We start from the raw sequence: 19,978 nt of genomic DNA on the forward strand, positions 1-19,978 counted from the left end.
CCATCCATCCATCCAGTTTCAGATAAGATAATGTCTACAGTGTTAGTGCCTACGTATAATATTTGTGTTCTAGGACAGATATTGCAGATAGCTTTTTGTTTTAACCCTTTTTATGCAATTTATTTTTTACTTACACCTACATAAACACACTGTCTCCCCTTACTCTCACATACACAGATCAGTGACGAAGCTGCTGGAGGATCTGGTTTATTTTGTAGTGGACATTCCTAGCAGTGCTCAGGATGTGCTGGAGATCACAGTCAACAAACCCAACAGAGAGCGGCAGAAACTCATGAGAGAGCAGAACATCCTCAAACAGGCACATTTATTCTCACTTGCTCATCATTCACTCTTTCTCCCTTTCTAAAGTTTAATAGGTTCTAGTTTCAAAAACATCTCTCTGACATTTCTTCTGAATGAACCGTTAATCCATATTCCCTTTGCTTTGATTGGCCAGATCTTTAAGCTGTTGCAGGCCCCGTTCACTGACAGTGGAGACGGCCCTATGCTGCGATTGGAGGAGCTTGCAGATCAACGCCACGCCCCCTTTCGTCACATTTGTCGGCTCTGCTACAGAGTCCTGCGTCATTCACAGCAAGATTATAGGAAAAATCAGGTGTGGCTATGATAAATGCAAATTAAACTAGAGAACAGTCACACCACCTTAGACAACAAGTACATTGTACAATATTCAGACTCATTAAAAGGGTTTACATAACATCTCCCCTTTAAAACTCCCATCTTACGTGCATTGTCTCTTTTTCTGTCTTTCTTTTGCCCTCACTTTCTTTGTAGGAGTACATAGCAAAGCAGTTCCGCTTTATGCAGAAACAGATAGGATATGATGTTCTTGCTGAAGACACCATCACAGCTCTGCTGCACAACAACAGAAAGCTCTTAGAGAAACACATCACTGCTGCTGAGATAGACACATTCGTCAGTCTAGTGCGCAAGAACAGAGAGCCCAGGTGTGTCTGTGTTGTATGTGGAAATATCTGCATAAATAGTCTTCATTGTTCTTGGTAATTTACATTTAGATGTATTAATTTAGTCGATGCTTTAATCCATAGCGACTTTGTAGTTGCTTTTATCCAAAGCAACATACAAATAAGGAATGCTACAACACGAGTGATGCATCCTAAGGAGAGTATAACATATTAGGAAGTTACAATATTGCCTAGAAAAGAACAAGCTAGGACAGATATGTAGATTCAGTGAAGGTGAATTACCTAGTTTGTTTACTGACCACTCCTTCATCTGTGTTTCTCTAGATTTCTGGACTACTTGTCAGATCTATGTGTTTCGATGAATAAGTCCATTCCTGTCACTCAAGAGCTCATCTGTAATGCTGTGCTGGACCCAACCAATGCAGACATCCTCATCGAAACCAAGTACAGCCCCTGTTGCATAGACTAATTTTTTTATGCTTTTGCGTCCTTTTTAAAGCTTAAAAAGGTAAATTAGTCACTGTATTAAAAAGATGGACCATGACATTATTATATATTATACCAATATAGCATTATATAATAAACTGATTTATAGTGTGTGTGTGTGTTTTTGTGTCAGGCTTGTGTTGTCACGGTTCGAGGTGACAGGAACAGTGCTAGGAGAGAGCGCAGAGGAGGAAGAGGAGGATGAAGAAGAGGTGTGGTTGTTCTGGAAGGACAGTAGAGGAGAGGTGAAGAGCAAGAGCATCAGAGAACTTGCTCAGGATGCCAAAGAGGGACATACAGAGGACCAGGAAGTTATCAATTATTACAGGTATATACACACATACATCATCAGTTTTTTGTCTTGTTTTCTAGTAAAAAATATCTAAAAATCTTTAAAACAAAATACATTTACCTGAGGAAGCAAAATTACTAAAAAAAAAAAATAAATAAAAAATAAAAAATCAGTTTTGTGAGGTTTATGCTTAAAACAAAAACAATAATAAAACAAATTATCTTACCCAATGGGGTAAGGAAAATAAATGTAATACAAAGGGAAAATATTTTTTTCTTACCATGTTGGCAAATAGTTTTTCTTGTTTTATGCATAAACATGGCAAATACACAGATTTTTTGCACTGCAAAACATTATTTCATTAATTTTTATTTTTCTCTATCAGGTATCAACTGAATTTATTTGCACGAATGTGTCTGGATCGTCAGTACTTGGCCATTAACAAGATATCAGCACAACTGGATGTGGACCTGATTTTGCGCTGCATGTCAGATGAAGATTTGCCCTTTGATCTTAGGGCCTCATTCTGCCGCATGATGCTGCACATGCACGTGGACCGTGACCCTCAGGAGCAGGTCACGCCTGTCAAATATGCTCGACTGTGGTCTGAAATCCCTTCACAAATTGCCATTGACGAGTAAGTGTAACTCTAGTTAATAGTGAAATAAAGCCATGTTAGTGAGCGGCATGTTCATTAGCCAATCGGTTTTCTGTCTCTGAGCAGTTATGATAATGACGGGACATCACGTGATGAAGTGAAGGAGTGCTTCTCTCAGACAATGGAGTTTGTGGAGAATTACCTGCGGGATGTTGTGTGCCAGAATTTCCTGTTCTCTGACAAGGAGAAAAACAAGCTCACTTTTGAGGTGTGTCACCTCATTGTTGAATTTTGAAAAATGAAAGGTGAAGTGACTACATTATAAATAAGCTATTTGTAGGTTGAGGTCCCAGAAACAGTAAAAAACCATAACCCAAAACAGCAACATTCAGTGGCATCAATGGCAAAAGCTTGGGACATGGAGAAGAGGAATCCAGCAACACTTGCAGTGATAAACTTTATTGGACTTTAAAATAAATAACACAAATCAACGCATTTCAGCACGTAGGCCTTCATCAGGGTTGAGATTAAAAAAACAAAACAAGACATACACATTTAAAACAACTTTGTCCAGTGAAAGCACACTTAAACAACCAATCATATTGGGCTTGGAACTGAATCCAGCTGATGCATCCCTACTAATTTTAAAGGTTATTAGGGATGTGCATTATCTCAATCATTCAATCAGTCAGAGACTCAACTAATTAAAGTATCAGAATGGTGTTTCAAACCACACTTCATTAGCACACCTCACAAAGGACAATATTACAAATATACACTATATTGCCAAAAGTATTCACTGACCCATCCAAATAGTTGAATTCAGGTGTTCCAATCACTTCCATGGCCACAGGTGTATAAAACGAAGCACCTAGGCATGCAGACAGCTTCTACAAACATTTGTGAAAGAATGGGCCGCTCTCAGGAGCTCAGTGAATTCCAGCGTGGTACTGTGATAGGATGCCACCTGTGCAACAAGTCCAGTCGTGAAATTTCCTCGCTACTAAATATTCCACAGTCAACTGTCAGTGGTATTATAACAAAGTGGAAGCGATTGGGAATGACAGCAACTCAGCCACGAAGTGGTAGGCCACGTAAAATGACAGAGCGGGATCAGCGGATGCTGAGGCGCATAGTGCGCAGAGGTCGCCAACTTTCTGCAGAGTCAATCGCTACAGACCTCCAAAGTTCATGTGGCCTTCAGATTAGCTCAAGAACAGTGCGTAGAAAGCTTCATGGAATGGGTTTCCATGGCCAAGCAGCTGCATCCAAGCCATACATCACCAAGTGCAATGCAAAGCATCAGATGCAGTGGTGTAAAGCACGCCGCCACTGGACTCTAGAGCAGTGGAGACGCGTTCTCTGGAGTGACGAATCACGCTTCTCCATCTGGCAACCTGATGGACGAGTCTGGGTTTGGCAGTTGCCAGGAGAACGGTACTTGTCTGACTGCATTGTGCCAACTGTGAAGTTTGGTGGAGGGGGGATTATGGTGTGGGGTTGTTTTTCAGGAGCTGGGCTTGGCCCTTTAGTTCCAGTGAAAGGAACTCTGAATGCTTCAGCATACCAAGAGATTTTGGACAGTTCCATGCTCCCAACTTTGTGGGAACAGTTTGGGGATGGCCCCTTCCTGTTCCAACATGACTGCGCACCAGTGCACAAATCAAGGTCCATAAAGACATGGATGAGCGAGTTTGGTGTGGAAGAACTTGACTGGCCTGCACAGAGTCCTGACCTCAACCCGATAGAGCACCTTTGGGATGAATTAGAGCGAAGACTGCAAGCCAGGCCTTCTCGTCCAACATCAGTGTCTGACCTCACAAATGCGCTTCTGGAAGAATGGTCAAAAATTCCCATAAACACACTCCTAAACCTTGTGGAAAGCCTTCCCAGAAGAGTTGAAGCTGTTATAGCTGCAAAGGGTGGGCCAACGTCATATTAAACCCTATGGATTAAGAATGGGATGTCACTTAAGTTCATATGCGTCTAAAGGCAGATGAGCGAATACTTTTGGCAATATAGTGTATATATAAATCTTAACACAATTTTTCAACAAACATAAAATCCTAAAAATTCATCAACATAAGAACCATCATAATTACAAAAATTATTACAAAAACTCCTTCCAAGAAAAATCCTCATTTATCCCCCTTGGAAATACACTTTTAAAGTAAAAAATCCAAACAACTTTTCTCTTTGGGACATTAAAGGGATAGTTCACCCAAAAATGTAAATTCTCTCATTATTTACTCACCCTCTGATATCCCAGGTTTGTATGAATTTCTTTCTTCAGCAGAACAGATTTGAAGAAAAGTAGAAAAATATCTTAGCTCAGTAGGTTCTTAAAATACAAGTGGATGGTGATTTCACTTTTGAAGCTCCAAAAATCACAGACAGTCAGCATAAACGTCATCAAGACGACTCCAGCGGTTAAATTAATGTCCTCTATCACCTTTGGTGCGAAAAAAGATAAATATTTAAATACTTTTTAACTATAAACCATTGCTTCCTTTAAGGGCCGTTTCAGACAATTCTGGCACCTTAGGCAAGATCCCTAATGGCACCCCTATCGGGGGTGGGGTTGAGAGGGGTGTTTGGGGTTGCGTGGCGGCGGCCTCTTCTTTGGTGTCCCCCCAGTTGGTGGCGCCCTAGGCAATGCCTAGTTCGCCTATGCCTAGAAATGTCTCTGCTTCCGGTAAGCTTCACGAGAGGGTGGAGTTCAAGCGGTCTCTCGTGTGACGTATTCGTGTAGCCATGATAAAGACTTCTCCACTAGGTTGAGACATCCAGGACAAGTGCACAAATGCACCATTGTGAGTAAAGAAATAGATAAATAAAGATCTAAACCAAAACCAACCAAGCTACTGTACAGCGTTCCTCCTCACTTGTAAACAGCACTGCTCTTCCGGCTGTGACACGCTTGCCTCAGTTCTCGCATGTTTCAAGTGCCAATACGATTACATCACATGTGCTTACTGCTGCTGACCGGTAGCGGTAGCTGATTTAGAGTTTAAAAAAGTACTTACATTTGTATCTTTATTGCACCAAATGCGATCGTGTCACTTTAGAAGGCATTCATTTAACAGCTGGTGTCATATGGATGACGTTTATGCTGAATGTCTGTGATTTTTGGAGCTTCAAAAGTGAAATCACCATCCACTTGCATTTTAAGAACCTACTGAGCTAAGATATTTTTTAATTTTTCTTCAAATTTGTTCTGGTGAAGAAAGAAAGTCATACACACCTGGGATAGCATGAGGGTGAGTAAATAATGTGAGAATGTGAACTATCCCTCTACAACCCCAATTCCGAAAAAGTTGAGACAGTATGAAAAATGCTAATAAAACAAAAAGGATTGATTTGTAAATTATAGTCACCCTTTGCTATATTGAAAGCACTACAACTACATATTATATGATGTTTTTCCTTGTGAATTTAATTGTTTTTTGAAAATGTACAGTAATTTCAAATCAGATGATTGTAACACTCCAAAAAATGTTGAGACGGGGCAGTTTAAGACTAATAACAATTTGACAAGTTAAAATAACAAGGCAATGTGAAACAGGAGATGTTAAACTGGTGAGGCAATTGTGTCATAGTTTATAGGGAGCCTCCAAAAACAGCCTAGTCCTTCAAGAGCAAGGATCATTCAAGACTTGTCGATTTGCCAACAGATGCTTCAGCAAATAATCCAGCACTTTGAGAACAATGTTCCTCAAAAACAAATGGGAAGGATTTTGGGCATTTCACCCTCTACAGTGCACAATATTTAAAAGATTCAAGGAATCTGGTCAAATCTCTGTGCGTAAAGGGTAAGACGAAAACCATTTCTGAATGCGCATGATTTCTAATCCTCCGACGTCACTGTATTAAAAACGGCATTCATCTGTAATGGATATCATGAACATGGGCTTGGGATAACTTTAGTAAACCTTTGTTAGTCAACACCAGTCGCCGCTGCATCCACAGACTTAAGTTAAGACTTTACTAAAAGCAGAAGCCCTACATCAACACTGTCCAGAAGCGCTGCCGACTTCTCTGGGCTCGGTCTCATCTTAGATTGAAAGTAGAACAGTGGAGCTGTGTTTTGTGGTCTGAAGAGTCCACATTTCAAAAAGTTTTTGAAAAACAAAGCCGTCTTGTTATCCGGGCCAAAGAGGAAAAGGGCCATCCACGCTGTTATTAGCGTCAGGTCCAAAAGCCAGTGTCTGTATGGGCCAGGGGTGTGTCAGTACCCATGGCATGGGTAACTCGCACATCTGTGAGAACACCATGAATACAGACAGATATGTAAAATGTTTGGAGCAACATATACTGCCATCCAGCACCGTCTTTTCCAGTGACTTCCCTGCATTTTCCAGAAGGACAACTTCAAACAAAATACTGCCTGGATTACAAGTGCATGGCTGTGTAAGCAGAGAGTGTGGGAGCTAGATTGAACTTCCTGCAGTCCTGACCTGTCTCCAATTGAGAATGTGTGGCGCATTATGAAGCACACCATACGGTGACAAAGACCCCATACAGTTGTGCAGCTAAAGCACTGCACATAAATAAGTAATATTGGCATTATATTCATGATGTTAGCTAGAGGGGAACTGGCCTCCACAGTGAGCCTGGTTTCTCCCAAGGTTATTTTTCTCCATCAACCAACATCTTATGGAGCTTTGTGTTCCTTGCCTCAGTCGCCTTCGGCTTGCTTACTGAATACAATTCTAAATTCTAAATACAATTATTATTTAGTTACATATTTTTATACACACTTCATAATCGTACTTAATCAAACGACACAATGATGACTCTAAGACTTTATAGATATTACGGTTTAATTTTCTGTTAATGCATGATTTTCTGTAAAGCTGCTTTGAAACGATGTGCGTTGTGAAAGGTGCTATACAAATAAAAATGACTTGACCTACAGACCTGAAGACCTATATAATGGATGATTGGGGGAAAATTCCACTTTCTAAACTTAACAAACTTGTGTCTTCAGTGCCAAAATGCTTAATAAGTGTTATTAGAAGAAATGGTGATGTTTAATAGTGGTAAACACTCGATTGTCCCAAATGTTTTGGAGCATCTTGCAATCATCTGATTTGAAATTACTGTACATTTTCCATAACAATTAAATTCACAAGTAAAAACATCATATAATGTGTAGTTTTAGTGCTTTCAATATAGCAAAGGGTGAATATAATTTACAAATGACTCCTTTTTGTTTTTATTAGCATTTTTCATACTGTCCCAACTTTTTCGTAATTGATGTTGTAATTACACACTTCAGCTTTAAGATTTACTTTCATTTTTTTTCTTAATTTCAAGATTATACCACTTATTTTCCAATACGCTTTTCCACTGTCTCTGCTATAGGTGGTGAACCTGGCGAGAAACCTGATCTATTTTGGCTTCTACAACTTCAGTGACCTGTTGAGGTTGACCAAAATCTTGCTGGCCATCCTGGACTGTGTTCATATCATCACCCCCTTCACCATCAAGCCGGACAGAGAGCCTGGAAAAGGTCAGAAACTCCACACTCTTTTTTTTTTTTACCCAATTTGGAATGCCCAATTCCCAATGCGCTTTTAAGTCCTCGTGATGGCATAGCGAGTCGCCTCAATCCAGGTGGCGGAGGATGAATCCCAGTTGCCTCCGCGTCTGAGACCATCAACCCACACATCTTATTACGTGGCTTGTTGAGCAGGTTGCCACAGAGACATAGCGCGTGTGGAGGCTTCACGCTATCCACCGCAGCAACCACGCTCAACTCACCACGCGCCCCACCGAGAATGAACCACATTATAGCAATCACGAGGAGGTTACCCCATGTGACTCTACCCTCCCTAACAACCGGGCCAATTTGGTTACTTAGGAGACCTGGCTGGAGTCACTCAGCACACCCTGGGATTCAAACTAGCAAACTCCAGGGGTGGTAGACAGCATCTTTTACCACTGAGCAACCCAGGCCTGAAACTCCACACTCTTATGCTAAATGAGGCTCTCAGAGGTCGACTTAGTATATATTTAAATTTCTAGTTTTAAGTCATGAACACATGTTTGAGATTGAGATGATTGCTAAATTTGAACATAAATTTGAATTAGACCAAGCAAATGAAACTTTGTTGTCAAGTGGAAAACAAATGTCTCTACCAAAAGCTCTACTCTTAAAGCACCCTGACAGTCATTTTTGTGTTTGTATTTATAGGAAGTGTGATGCGGTCCATACATGGGGTGGGAGAGCTGATGACACAGGTGGTGTTTTCGGCTGGATTTCTGCCAGCTACAGCCCACAACCCACCTGACAGAGATGAAGTTAAAGCCCAAACTGAACCTCAGAAACAAGACATACTGGTGATGGACACCAAACTGAAGATCATTGAGATCCTACAGGTGTTAAAACAGTCCATATCTGAAATATGATGCCCCATAAAATTGAGTTCGAGTAATTTTTTCACAGTACACATCATTTCAAGCAGCTTTACAGAAAATTATGCTGTAACAGAAAATTAAGCTGTAATGTCTGTAATTTCTTAAGGTCATCATTGTGTGGTTTGATAAAAACGGAATTGTTGATTATGTCTTAAGAAATGTATTTTTACAGTATATACAGAACATATGTTATTTGTCTTTAGACCACCAGTGAGCAAGCCAAAGGCAACTGTGGCAAGGAACACAAAACTTCATAAGATGTAGATATATAACATTGGGGGAAACCAGGCTCAGCTGGGGGAGCCAGTTTGCCTCTGGCTAAATAGCATGAATATAATGCCAGTATTAGTTATGTGTAGTACAAGTCATGGTTTAAGTAAACTGAGTAGATGTTAGATGTTGGTTCTTCAGTAGTTAATGCTCTTAAAAAATGTAAGTATTACAAACATGCATTCTCTCTTTCGTCCTTGTGTAGTTCATTCTGAATGTGCGGTTGGACTACAGGATCTCCTGCCTGCTCTGTATCTTTAAGACAGAGTTTGATGAGAGCACTTCTCAGACAGAGCCATCTGTAAACCAGGACTCTCCTGCCAGTGTTCAAGGTGGGATGAGTGATTGTGTGTTTGTGTCATTATCAGCTGTTATGTGTAAAATGTGTGAATAACCCCTGTGTTTATTAGGTGCGCTGGATTTTGAGCACATTGAAGAGCAGGCAGAAGGGATTTTTGGAGGAAGGTAAAAGTAGAATGATGTGCTTATTAATAGTTTGTCTGACGTTTTTGTGTTTGTGTACATACATTATGTGTGTGTTTGCGTATGTAGTGAAGAGAACACTCCATTGGATCTTGATGATCATGGTGGCCGGACATTTTTGAGGGTTCTGTTGCACCTGACCATGCACGAGTATCCTCCGCTGGTGTCAAGAGCCCTACACCTGCTTTTCCGACACTTCAGCCAAAGGCAGGAGGTCTTACAGGCCTTCAAACAGGTATTTATACATCCGTTTATTTATCTGGAAATAAACACATTCATATTCACATAGCCCACCATGGCACGTTGCTTTAAATTACTGTTTTAAAAAAGTTAATTTTGTGTTTTATCTCTCCAGGTTCAGCTCTTGGTGACCAGTCAGGATGTGGAGAATTACAAACAGATCAAGTCAGATCTGGACCAGCTGAGGTCTATAGTAGAGAAATCAGAGCTGTGGGTGTATAAGAGACAGGGGTCAGACTCAGGGCTCAACACAGTAGAGGTCAATGCTGAAACTCACCACAAGGTCAAGACCATATAGAACAACATTAATGTGTGCACAAAATTAACCAAGACATATTTGTAATCTTTCAAACTAAAAGATATGATGGATAAACAACATCTTTTGCTCTGACAGGGAGACAAAAACTCAAATAGATCTTACAAACCTAAAGTGGAGAGCACCAGCAGCTCAAACTACAGAGTTGTGAAGGAGGTGGAGTGTGTTTTTCTATTATTAAGTTTGTTGGTTTTGACAAGCAAGTTGAATGTTCTGTGGAGTCAGGCCTATGTTTAAGTATGTGTATGTGTATGTTTGTGTACGTAGATCTTGCTAAGGCTGAGTAAATTGTGTGTTTTGGAGGGCATCTCTGGCAAGAAGAATAAGAAACAGCAACAACGGCTCCTCAGGAACATGGGAGCTCACAGTGTGGTGCTGGAACTCCTGCAGATCCCATATGAGAAGGTGTGTGTGAGCATATTTAACCTAAACTGAAGGGTTTTCTGCTCAGAACAAGGGATTCACTGATCCAATACCTTGATTGGATCTGCTCCAATACTTACATTTTTAGACGGATCGGGTATCGGTCCGACGTGCCAATCCAAATCCGATGCTGTGTGTTTTTTTTATGTTCGTTACTGTCAAGCTCCAAAACTGAGAGAAAAGAACCATAAAAGCCCCATTTAAGTAGCCCATATGACTTGTGCATTTTATTCAAAGCCACTTAAAGACATGCGATAGAATTGCAAAAGGCTGTGCTTAATAAGTAAATATACAGTATGCATGTACATTATTTTAGTTAGTGTATGGCTTGGCTCTGTTGACACACATACATAGCACATGCAGAGCCGCGCACATTATGTAAGCGATCCACACAAACAACATCTCAGACAGGGGCGGTTCAAGGCATAAGTGAATTAGGGAGGCCGCCGGCACGCAAATACACCCCAGCTCTCGGATGAGGGTGCCAATAGGGATCTCGCTTAGATCTCGCTTAGGGTGCCAAAATGGTCAGAAATGGCCCTGATCTTAGATGTAGATGCTCAATTGTTTGGTTGGCACAGAATGGCACTGGAGGACAATTTCTCCAGATTTTGAATAAGAGGCTAATTAGACTACTTTGAACTAGCCTAAAAACAGACACTTACAGGACTTCATGGAGTGTTCTGACTGTCAAAATAAAAGCCAGAAGGTTTTAAAGTTAAAGGTGCATGAAATATATTACTCTTGTATTATAAAATTCTAAAAGTCAGTAATTATAATAATGATAATAATCATTATCATTATTATTTGTTTACAAATTACAACAATATTTAAGTTGACTGGCTGCCAAAAAATAACTTCGAATGAAAAGTGGACTGATATCTTACAACTGAAGTGGACAAAAAAAAAAAAAGAGATCTGATTCTTTGAAGTCCAGATACAAGTTAAAAATTTTTTGCAAAAAACTGGCATCTTTTCTGCTCAAGACTTTCACTAGAATTACTGTTAATTTTGCTGCTACATTTTCCAGTAGGTTAGTTAACAAAGTTTTTCTTAATAGGCTGTACTTTTATATTGAAATAATGTGTAGTTAAAGGATTGAGTTTACATATAAATTCATACCCACAATTAGTATCACACAGTGAAGATTATGAAAAAACAACAACACAGGTATCGGGTCGGGATTGGTATCGGGTGAAACTGAGATTTTAGGTATCGGATTGGAAGAGAAAAAGTTTTATCGGTGCATCCCTATTCAGAACAGTAAAAAAACAAAACAAAAAAAACTCAGAACACTAAAGATCATGCTTTGTGTGTGTACATATTTAGCTTTTTTTGGGGGTCAAGATTATCCCCAAAAGGGAGCTAAATCTGAGAAAATATCCCTTTGGTGAAATTTGGTGATGTCTTTAATTCAGAAATAGATTTATAAATAAACTCAGCAAAAAAAGAAACGTCCTCTCACTTTCAACTACTTTTATTTTCAGCAAACTTAACTATTTGTATGAACATAAAAAGATTCAACAACTAAAACATAAACTAAACAAGTTTCACAGACATGTGACTAACAGAAATGGAATAATGTGTCCCTGAACAAAGGGGGGTCAAAATCAAAAGTAACAGACAGTATCTGGTGTGGCCACCAGCTGCATGAAGTACTTCAGTGCATCTCCTCCTTATGGACTGCACCAGATTTGCCAGTTCTTGCTGTGAGATGTTACCCCACTCTTCCACCAAGGCACTTGCAAGTTCCCGGACATTTCTGGGGGGGAATGGCCCTAGCCCTCACCCTCCAATCCAACAGGTCCCAGATGTGTTCAATGGGATTGAGATCCAGGCTCTTCGCTGGCCATGGCAGAACACTGACATTCCTATCTTGCAGGAAATCACACACAGAACGAGCAGTATGGCTGATGGCATTGTCATGCCGAAGGGTCATGTCAGGATGAGCCTGCAGGAAGGGTACCACATGAGGGAGGAGGATGTCTTCCGTGTAACACACAGCATTGAGATTGCCTGCAATGACAACAAGCTCAGTCCGATGATGCTGTGAAACTCCACCCCAGACCATGACGGACCCTCCGCCTCCAAATCGATCCTGCTCTAGAGTACAGGCCTCGGTGTAACGCTCATTCCTTTGACGATAAATGCGAGTCCGACCATCACCCCTGGTGAGACAAAACCACGACTCGTCAGTGAAGAGCACTTTTTGCCAGTCCTGTCTGGTCCAGCGAAGGTGGGTTTGTGCCCAAAGGTGATGTTGTTGCCGGTGATGTCTGGTAAGGACCTGCCTTACAACAGGACTACAAGCCCACAATCTCTCAGCCTATTGCGGATAGTCTGAGCACTGATGGAGAGATTGTGCGTTCCTGGTGTAACTCAGGGCAGTTGTTGTTTCCATCCTGTACCTGTCCCGCAGGTGTGATATTCGGATGTACCGATCCTGTGTAGGTGTTGTTACACGTGGTCTGCCACTGCAAGGATGATCAGCTGTCCTTCCTGTCTCCCTGTAGCGCTGTCTTAGGCATCTCACAGTATGGACATTGCAATTTATTGCCCTGGCCACATCGGCAGTCTTCATGCCTCCACATAGCATGCCAAAGGCATGTTCACACAGATGAGCAGGGACCCTAGGCACCCTTGGTGTTTTTCAGAGTCAGTAGAAAGGTCTCTTTAGTGTCCTAAGTATTTATATCCGTGACCTTAACAGCCTAAGCTGTTAGTGTCTTAACGACCGTTCCACAGGTGCATGTTCATTAATTGTTTATGGTTCATTGAACAAGCATGGAAAACATTGTTTAAACCCTTTAAAATAAAGATCTGTAAAGTTATTTGGATTTTTACAAAATTATCTTTAAAATACAGTGTCCTGAAAAAGGGATGTTTCTTTTTGCTGAGTTTTATATCAACTACTGTTTTTCAAAACAAAACAAAAAATGCAAAATGTTTTCTTTTAGGGTTAGGGTTAATCTATAGATGTTATAATTAGCTTTATATAGAACAAAAAAAGTATATGGAATGTCCTCATTTTGAAAGCTAAGTAAATGTGTATGTTAGTGTTTACAGATTAGGCTATACTTATGAGGTTCAAATTTTCAAAAATTTTCTAAAACCTACTTGTGAAGACATTTGAAGTGATCCTCACGATTTGAAATGCTCATAAATGTTTTAAGTTAAAAGGTAGAGAATAGTAAATATCATTGTCTTAGTATGAAAAAACCATTGTGTCTATGATATGACATCACTAATACAGCTTCAAAAGTCTGTGTGTGAGAATGTAGCAAGCTCCTAGGTTGCTCCTAGGATGATTGTTCCTGCAGTATATGTACTGTAAGTGATTTTGGTTCAAAGCATCTGCTAAATGACTACTGTCTTTTCTTACATATGTATTTTTTCGATGTTGTAGGGGGTGGATGTTCAGATGCAGGAGATAATGACTTTAGCCCATCAATTCCTGCAGAACTTCTGTGCTGGAAACCAACAGAACCAGGCACTCCTACACAAACACATTAACCTGTTCCACAACCCGGGGGTAAGACATTTGAAAACACCAAAAGGGCATAGTTCCACTTGTTGAATTCCAGGTGTTCCAACATCCATTGCTCATCTTTCCTTCTCTTTCTTTCTCTGTGTGTAGATTCTGGAGGCGGTGACCATGCAACATATCTTTATGAATAATTTCCAGTTGTGCAGTGAGATTAACGAGCGAGTTGTGCAGCACTTTATGCACTGCATCGAGACACATGGCCGCAGTGTGCACTACCTCAAATTCCTGCAGACGATCGTCAAGGCTGAGAACAAGTTTATCAAGAAATGCCAAGACATTGTCATGGCTGAGGTCTGTGCAAAAACTTATTGCAAAAAGTGTACCACTCATGTACTCTGGCCTGCTATTAGCAACAAATCTGCTATTTGTTGTGTTTGACTAGGCAGTCATGTTCTTAGCTAAATGAGTGTATGTTGGTTTGTGTGTATTTGTGTAGCTGGTGACAGCAGGTGAGGATGTGCTGGTGTTCTATAATGACAGAGCATCTTTTCAATCATTGGTCCAAATGATGCGTCTTGAGAGGGAACGGCAAGATGAGAACAGTGCACTCAGGTGCTTTTGTGCATGTTTAATTTTGTGTGTTCTGTACTTGCTCCAGCACTTGGAGCATGTGTATTGGTATTTTTGCAAAGGCAACCTGAGTTTGAATCAGGCTTGTGATATTTTCCGATAAATAAACAGTAAAAAGCTAAAAGCTTGAAAATAAAAAAAATAAAACAAAAGCAAATACTATGTAATACTACTCTATAGTCTCTCCATATATGTATATACAGCTATGTATATAATATGATGTACATATCGTGTTCAGTATTTGCCATCATAATATATTACATGATATTATATTTGTTTTACTCTGTGTGATGGTGTGTATGTGTGTTTGAAATCTGATTATTTCAGGTATCATGTCCACTTGGTGGAGTTGCTGGCTGTGTGCACTGAAGGGAAGAATGTCTACACTGAGATCAAGTGTAACTCACTGCTCCCCCTCGATGATATTGTACGTGTGGTCACGCATGAGGACTGCATCCCTGAGGTGTGTTGGTGAGGTGGGAGTCAAGGGCAGAGGTGTTTGGCTTTATGCATGTACTGAAAGAGTTGTGCATGTGTCGTTAAAAATGAAGCTGTTTTTTGTTTGATTTTAAATCATCCCATTACTTGTACGATCTGTGAAGATATTACTTCATATGTTGGTGTGTATAAATCCAGGTGAAGATAGCCTATGTGAACTTCCTGAATCACTGCTATGTGGACACAGAAGTTGAGATGAAGGAGATTTACACCAGTAATCACATGTGGAAACTGTTCGACGATTTCCTGGTGGACATCTGCAGAGTAAGACTCAAACACATACAGTATGCACACAAGGTACTCGCATATTCGCTTAAGGATATTAATGACCCCTTCCCCCCTTGGCGTCCTGCAGGTATGCAATAACACAAGTGACCGAAAGCATGCTGACACAGTTCTGGAACACTATGTCACAGACACCATCATGAGCATCATCACCACCTTTTTCAGCTCACCATTCTCAGACCAAAGCACTAGCCTGCAGGTAACACAGAGCACTAACCAGTAATCCATTACTTCTCCGCATCATCTGGACATCTCTCTAACTCTCTCTCTCTGTGTCTCAGACCCGACAGCCAGTGTTTGTGCAGCTGCTGCAGGGAGTTTTCCGTGTGTATCACTGCAACTGGCTGCTCCCAAGTCAGAAGGGCAATGTTGAGGCATGCATTAAAGTGCTGAGTGATGTGGGTAAGAACTGCATTTCCATCAGCTTACATTTACAGTCTTCACTGTGATCATGATTCAGAGATTTATTTCATTTCTAGAAAGTTGTTAAAAGGTGAAGTGTGTAATTTCTTCTCAAAACATAATTGCATAAATAAATAGCAACGGAAATGACCTGTTTCCAAACAAGTTTTCTAAACACTCATACCGCCCCTTCCGCTCTGCTCCCTTTCTTTCATTGTTCAGAAAACAGATAGTCCCACTCCAAACTCATGCCATAAGTCGAGCCAATGTGGCTGTGTCAGGCTGATTAGCATGCTAAAAAAAAAACAGAGCAATGTGTTTAAACTTTTTGGGAAATTAACCTAAGAATAGCTTACTTATAGTTTTCTCTTCACATTAAACTGAGATAGGAGTAAGTATTTTAATTTTTTCAGCAATTTAAAGGGATAGTTCACTCAAAAATGAAAGTTATCTCATCATTTACTCAACCTCATGCCATCCCAGATGTGTAAGACTTTCTTTCTTCAGCAGAACAAAAAAACAAAGATTTTTAAAAGAATATCTCAGCTCTGTAGATCCATAGAATGCAAGTGAATGGTGATCAGAACTTTGTAGCTCTTTATTATTATTATTATTATTATTGTCATTATTATTTGTTGTTTTTACTGTTGTTATATCTGTTATACATTTCTAGATGTTCTTTTGTTTATATGCTTCCACCCCAACACCCAGATACACTTACACACACACACACACACACACACACAAATATATATATATATATACATACAGGAGATAGACTTGTCATGTTGGCCATTGGTATGTATGTTTGTTTGCCTTGGTTATTTTGTATTTGTTACATGTAAATACTGTCACATTCTTTGTTTGCATAATAAAAAATAAAAAATATCTTTGTAGCTCTAAAAATCGCATAAAGGAAACAGAAGTAATCCATAAGACTCCAGTGGTTAAATCCATATCTTTAAAAGCAATATAATAGATGTGGGTGAGAAACAGATCAAAATTTAAGTCCTTTTTTTACTCTAAATCTTCACTTTCACTTTTACATCTGAAAGTCACATGTGGTGCCTGTTTAGTTTCACTTTCACATCTATAAGTGAAATTTAAGGGGGAGATTTAGAGTAAAAAAGGACTTAAATATTGTTCTGTTTCTCACCAACACCTATTATATCCCTTATTTAAAAAAAAAAAAAAATTATTATCCCCTTTTCTCCCCAATTTTGGAATGCCCAATTCCCACTACTTACTAGGTCCTCGTGGTGGCACGGTTACTCACCTCAACCTGGGTGGCAGAGGACAAGTCTCAGTTGCCTCCGCTTCTGAGACCGTCAGTCCATGCATCTTATCACGTGGCTTGCTGTGCTTGACACCACGGAGACTCACAGCATGTGGAGGCTCATGCTACTCTCCGCGATCCATGCACAACTTACCACTCGCCCCATTGAGAGTGAGAACCACTTAATCATGACCACGCGGAGATTACCCCATGTGACTCTACCCTCCCTAGCAACCGGGCCAATTTGGTTGCTTAGGAGACCTGGCTGGAGTCACTCAGCACACCCTGGATTCGAACTCGTGACTCCAGGGGTGGTTATCAGCGTCAGTACTTGCTGAGCTACCCAGGCCCCCATATTATATCCCTTCTGAAGATATGGATTTAACCACTAGTCATATGGATTACTTCTATGTTTTCTTTATGTGATTTTTGAAGCTACAAAGGTCTGGTCATCATTCACTTGCATTGTATGGACCTACAGAGCTGAGATACTTTTCTAAAAATCTTCATTTGTGTTCTGCTGAAGAAAGAAAGTCATACACATCTGGAAAGGCATGCAGGTGAGTAAATGATGAGAGAATTTAGATTTTTGGGTGAACTATCCCTTTAACATTGGAAAATTACCCATCACATTTAAATGTAACCAGAAACCAATGTTGTTTGTTTGGTCTGCATACTGCCAGTGTATAACCATGAAATATGTGCATCTGCTTTGTGTTGGACAGCTAAAGGCAGAGCCATAGCTATTCCAGTGGATCTGGACTGTCAAGTGAACAATCTATTCATGAAGTCCAACAGCATTGTTCAGAAAACAGCCCTCAGCTGGAGACTGTCCGTCCGCAACGCTACACTCAGAGATTCCGTTCTGACCACCTCCAGAGACTACCGCAACATCATTGAAAGGCTCCAGGTGAATGATTGTTTTTATGTGTCACTTTGTCTTGCCGAGAATAACGTATGTCTCTCCAATAATTCTATTTAAGAGCAGCTGAGTTTAACCTGCATTCAATGATTTTGCCTCAGTGCCTTACTTTCTTAAAGTGCGTGGTACAGTATGTTTATGTGTGAATGCGTGCATTTGTGTGCATGTGTGTCTGTAGGATATAGTGTCTGCTTTGGAGGAGCGGTTGAGGCCTTTGGTTCAGGCTGAGCTGTCTGTATTGGTGGATGTTCTGCATCGGCCAGAACTGCTATTCCCAGAACACACTGAAGCTCATCGCAAGTGTGAGAGTGGAGGATTCATCTGCAAGTATGATGAATTCCTATCTGAAAAATAATCCCTCAATATTGTTATTACAATACTATATTACTACATTACTTCTATATTAGATTACCTTGAAAAACACTATCCCCCTCAAGCACTTTTCATATGGAGCAAACTTCACTGGAAAATATGTAGGTAATGCATAACCACAATAAGTTCATCCACTTCTAGTCCCAATTCAACAGTACGATTTTACAGCTTGAATATCAAACATTTTTCCTCAAGAATTCTGCTAAATGCTTGAACAAAAATACAAGCTTCCCATTTCTGCTGTTAAACTACTCTCTAGTACTCTTGCCCCGTAGGCTTCCATTGTACAGTTACTGTACTGTGCATGAGTTTTCCCCTTGTTTTTACAAACAGTGTGACGTGTCATAATTTGTAGTGTAGTTGTTGACAGCATGTCACAGATGCTCTCATTAGAACTTAACTTGTATTTAACATGGAACATTACTTTAAAGAAATAGTTCACCCAAAATTAAAAATTCTCTCATCATTTACTCACATTTATCTCACCAGATGTGTATGACTTTCTTTCATCTGCTGAACTCAAATTGAGATTTTAGAAGAATTCTCAGTTCTTTTGATTCATACAATGCAAGTGAATGATGGCCAAAATTTTGAGGCTCCAAAAATCACATAAGTCAGCATAAAAGTCATCCATAAGACTCCATTGGATAAATCAATGTCTTCAGAAGTGATATGATAGGTGTGGGTGAGAAACAGATCAATATATAAGTCCTTTTTTTACTATAAATTCTCCTCCCTGCTCAGTCAATCTCCAATTTAACTTTCACTTTCACATTCTTCTTCTTGTGTTTTTGGTGATTCACATTCTTCCTGCATATCGTCCCCCCCCTACTGGGCTTGGAGAAGAATTTCTAGCAAATAATTACTTAAATATTGATCTGTTTCTCACCCATATCTGTCATATCACTTCTTATGATATGGAATAAAACACTGGAGTCGTAGGGATTAGTTTTATGACTGATTTTTGGAGCGTCAGCATTTTGGCACCCATTCACTTGCATTGTATGGACCTACAGAGCTGAATCTTAATTTGTGTTCTGCAGAAGAAAGAAAGTCATACACATCTGGGATGGCATGAGGGTGAGTAAAGGATGGGAGAATTTTAATTTTTGGGTGAACTGTTCTTTTAATGCCCTCATATGATCCTTCATAGTCATTGCTAATGTGCGTCAAATATGTTAATTATATTGGTTCACTCTTTCTGTACAGGTTAATAAAACATACCAAGCAACTTCTGGAGGAAAATGAGGAGAGGCTTTGTATCAAAGTCCTGCAGACACTCAGAGAGATGATGACCAAAGACAGAGGATATGGGGAGAAGGTATTTACCACAAAATAAGAACAGTCAAAAAGGACTATTAGAACTGTATATACCTATGCTACACTAAAAATATGCTTAATGTGGTAACGTCTAAATTAACTGGTTTGATTCAAGTCAAAAATATTATTTAACACCACTGAATCAACCTGAGTACTTCAGGTTAGACCAACAAATATAATTTCAAGGGTTAGATCAAGTAAAAATAGCTCTTTTAGAAAACAATTGCAAGTTACCACTTTTTACAGTGTATTTAGATAAAACAACATCTTAAAATGTTTTCCATACATCACAAGTGTTGGCAGAAGTT

At 39.9% G+C, this 19,978-nt stretch overlaps 1 protein-coding gene across 1 annotated transcript in view; it reads left to right on the top strand.

Moving 5' to 3' along the window:
- Nucleotides 1-19,978, top strand: part of LOC127448635 (inositol 1,4,5-trisphosphate receptor type 1-like) — an 82,939-nt gene that overhangs the window by 34,140 nt on the left and 28,821 nt on the right. Inside the window, exons 14-38 of the mRNA XM_051711313.1 lie at nt 178-319; nt 458-616; nt 796-968; nt 1,272-1,391; nt 1,567-1,761; nt 2,111-2,362; nt 2,450-2,591; nt 7,691-7,838; nt 8,523-8,707; nt 9,222-9,348; nt 9,427-9,481; nt 9,569-9,734; nt 9,855-10,022; nt 10,134-10,211; nt 10,323-10,460; nt 13,885-14,010; nt 14,116-14,316; nt 14,462-14,577; nt 14,923-15,058; nt 15,232-15,357; nt 15,449-15,577; nt 15,660-15,780; nt 17,782-17,966; nt 18,157-18,305; nt 19,560-19,671. Of these exons, the coding sequence (XP_051567273.1) occupies nt 178-319; nt 458-616; nt 796-968; nt 1,272-1,391; nt 1,567-1,761; nt 2,111-2,362; nt 2,450-2,591; nt 7,691-7,838; nt 8,523-8,707; nt 9,222-9,348; nt 9,427-9,481; nt 9,569-9,734; nt 9,855-10,022; nt 10,134-10,211; nt 10,323-10,460; nt 13,885-14,010; nt 14,116-14,316; nt 14,462-14,577; nt 14,923-15,058; nt 15,232-15,357; nt 15,449-15,577; nt 15,660-15,780; nt 17,782-17,966; nt 18,157-18,305; nt 19,560-19,671 (3,649 nt within the window). The remainder of the gene's footprint in view (nt 1-177; nt 320-457; nt 617-795; nt 969-1,271; nt 1,392-1,566; nt 1,762-2,110; nt 2,363-2,449; nt 2,592-7,690; nt 7,839-8,522; nt 8,708-9,221; nt 9,349-9,426; nt 9,482-9,568; nt 9,735-9,854; nt 10,023-10,133; nt 10,212-10,322; nt 10,461-13,884; nt 14,011-14,115; nt 14,317-14,461; nt 14,578-14,922; nt 15,059-15,231; nt 15,358-15,448; nt 15,578-15,659; nt 15,781-17,781; nt 17,967-18,156; nt 18,306-19,559; nt 19,672-19,978) is intronic.

Source organism: Myxocyprinus asiaticus, chromosome 12, assembly GCF_019703515.2.
Source record: "Myxocyprinus asiaticus isolate MX2 ecotype Aquarium Trade chromosome 12, UBuf_Myxa_2, whole genome shotgun sequence".
Classification (NCBI taxonomy): Eukaryota; Metazoa; Chordata; class Actinopteri; order Cypriniformes; family Catostomidae; genus Myxocyprinus; species Myxocyprinus asiaticus.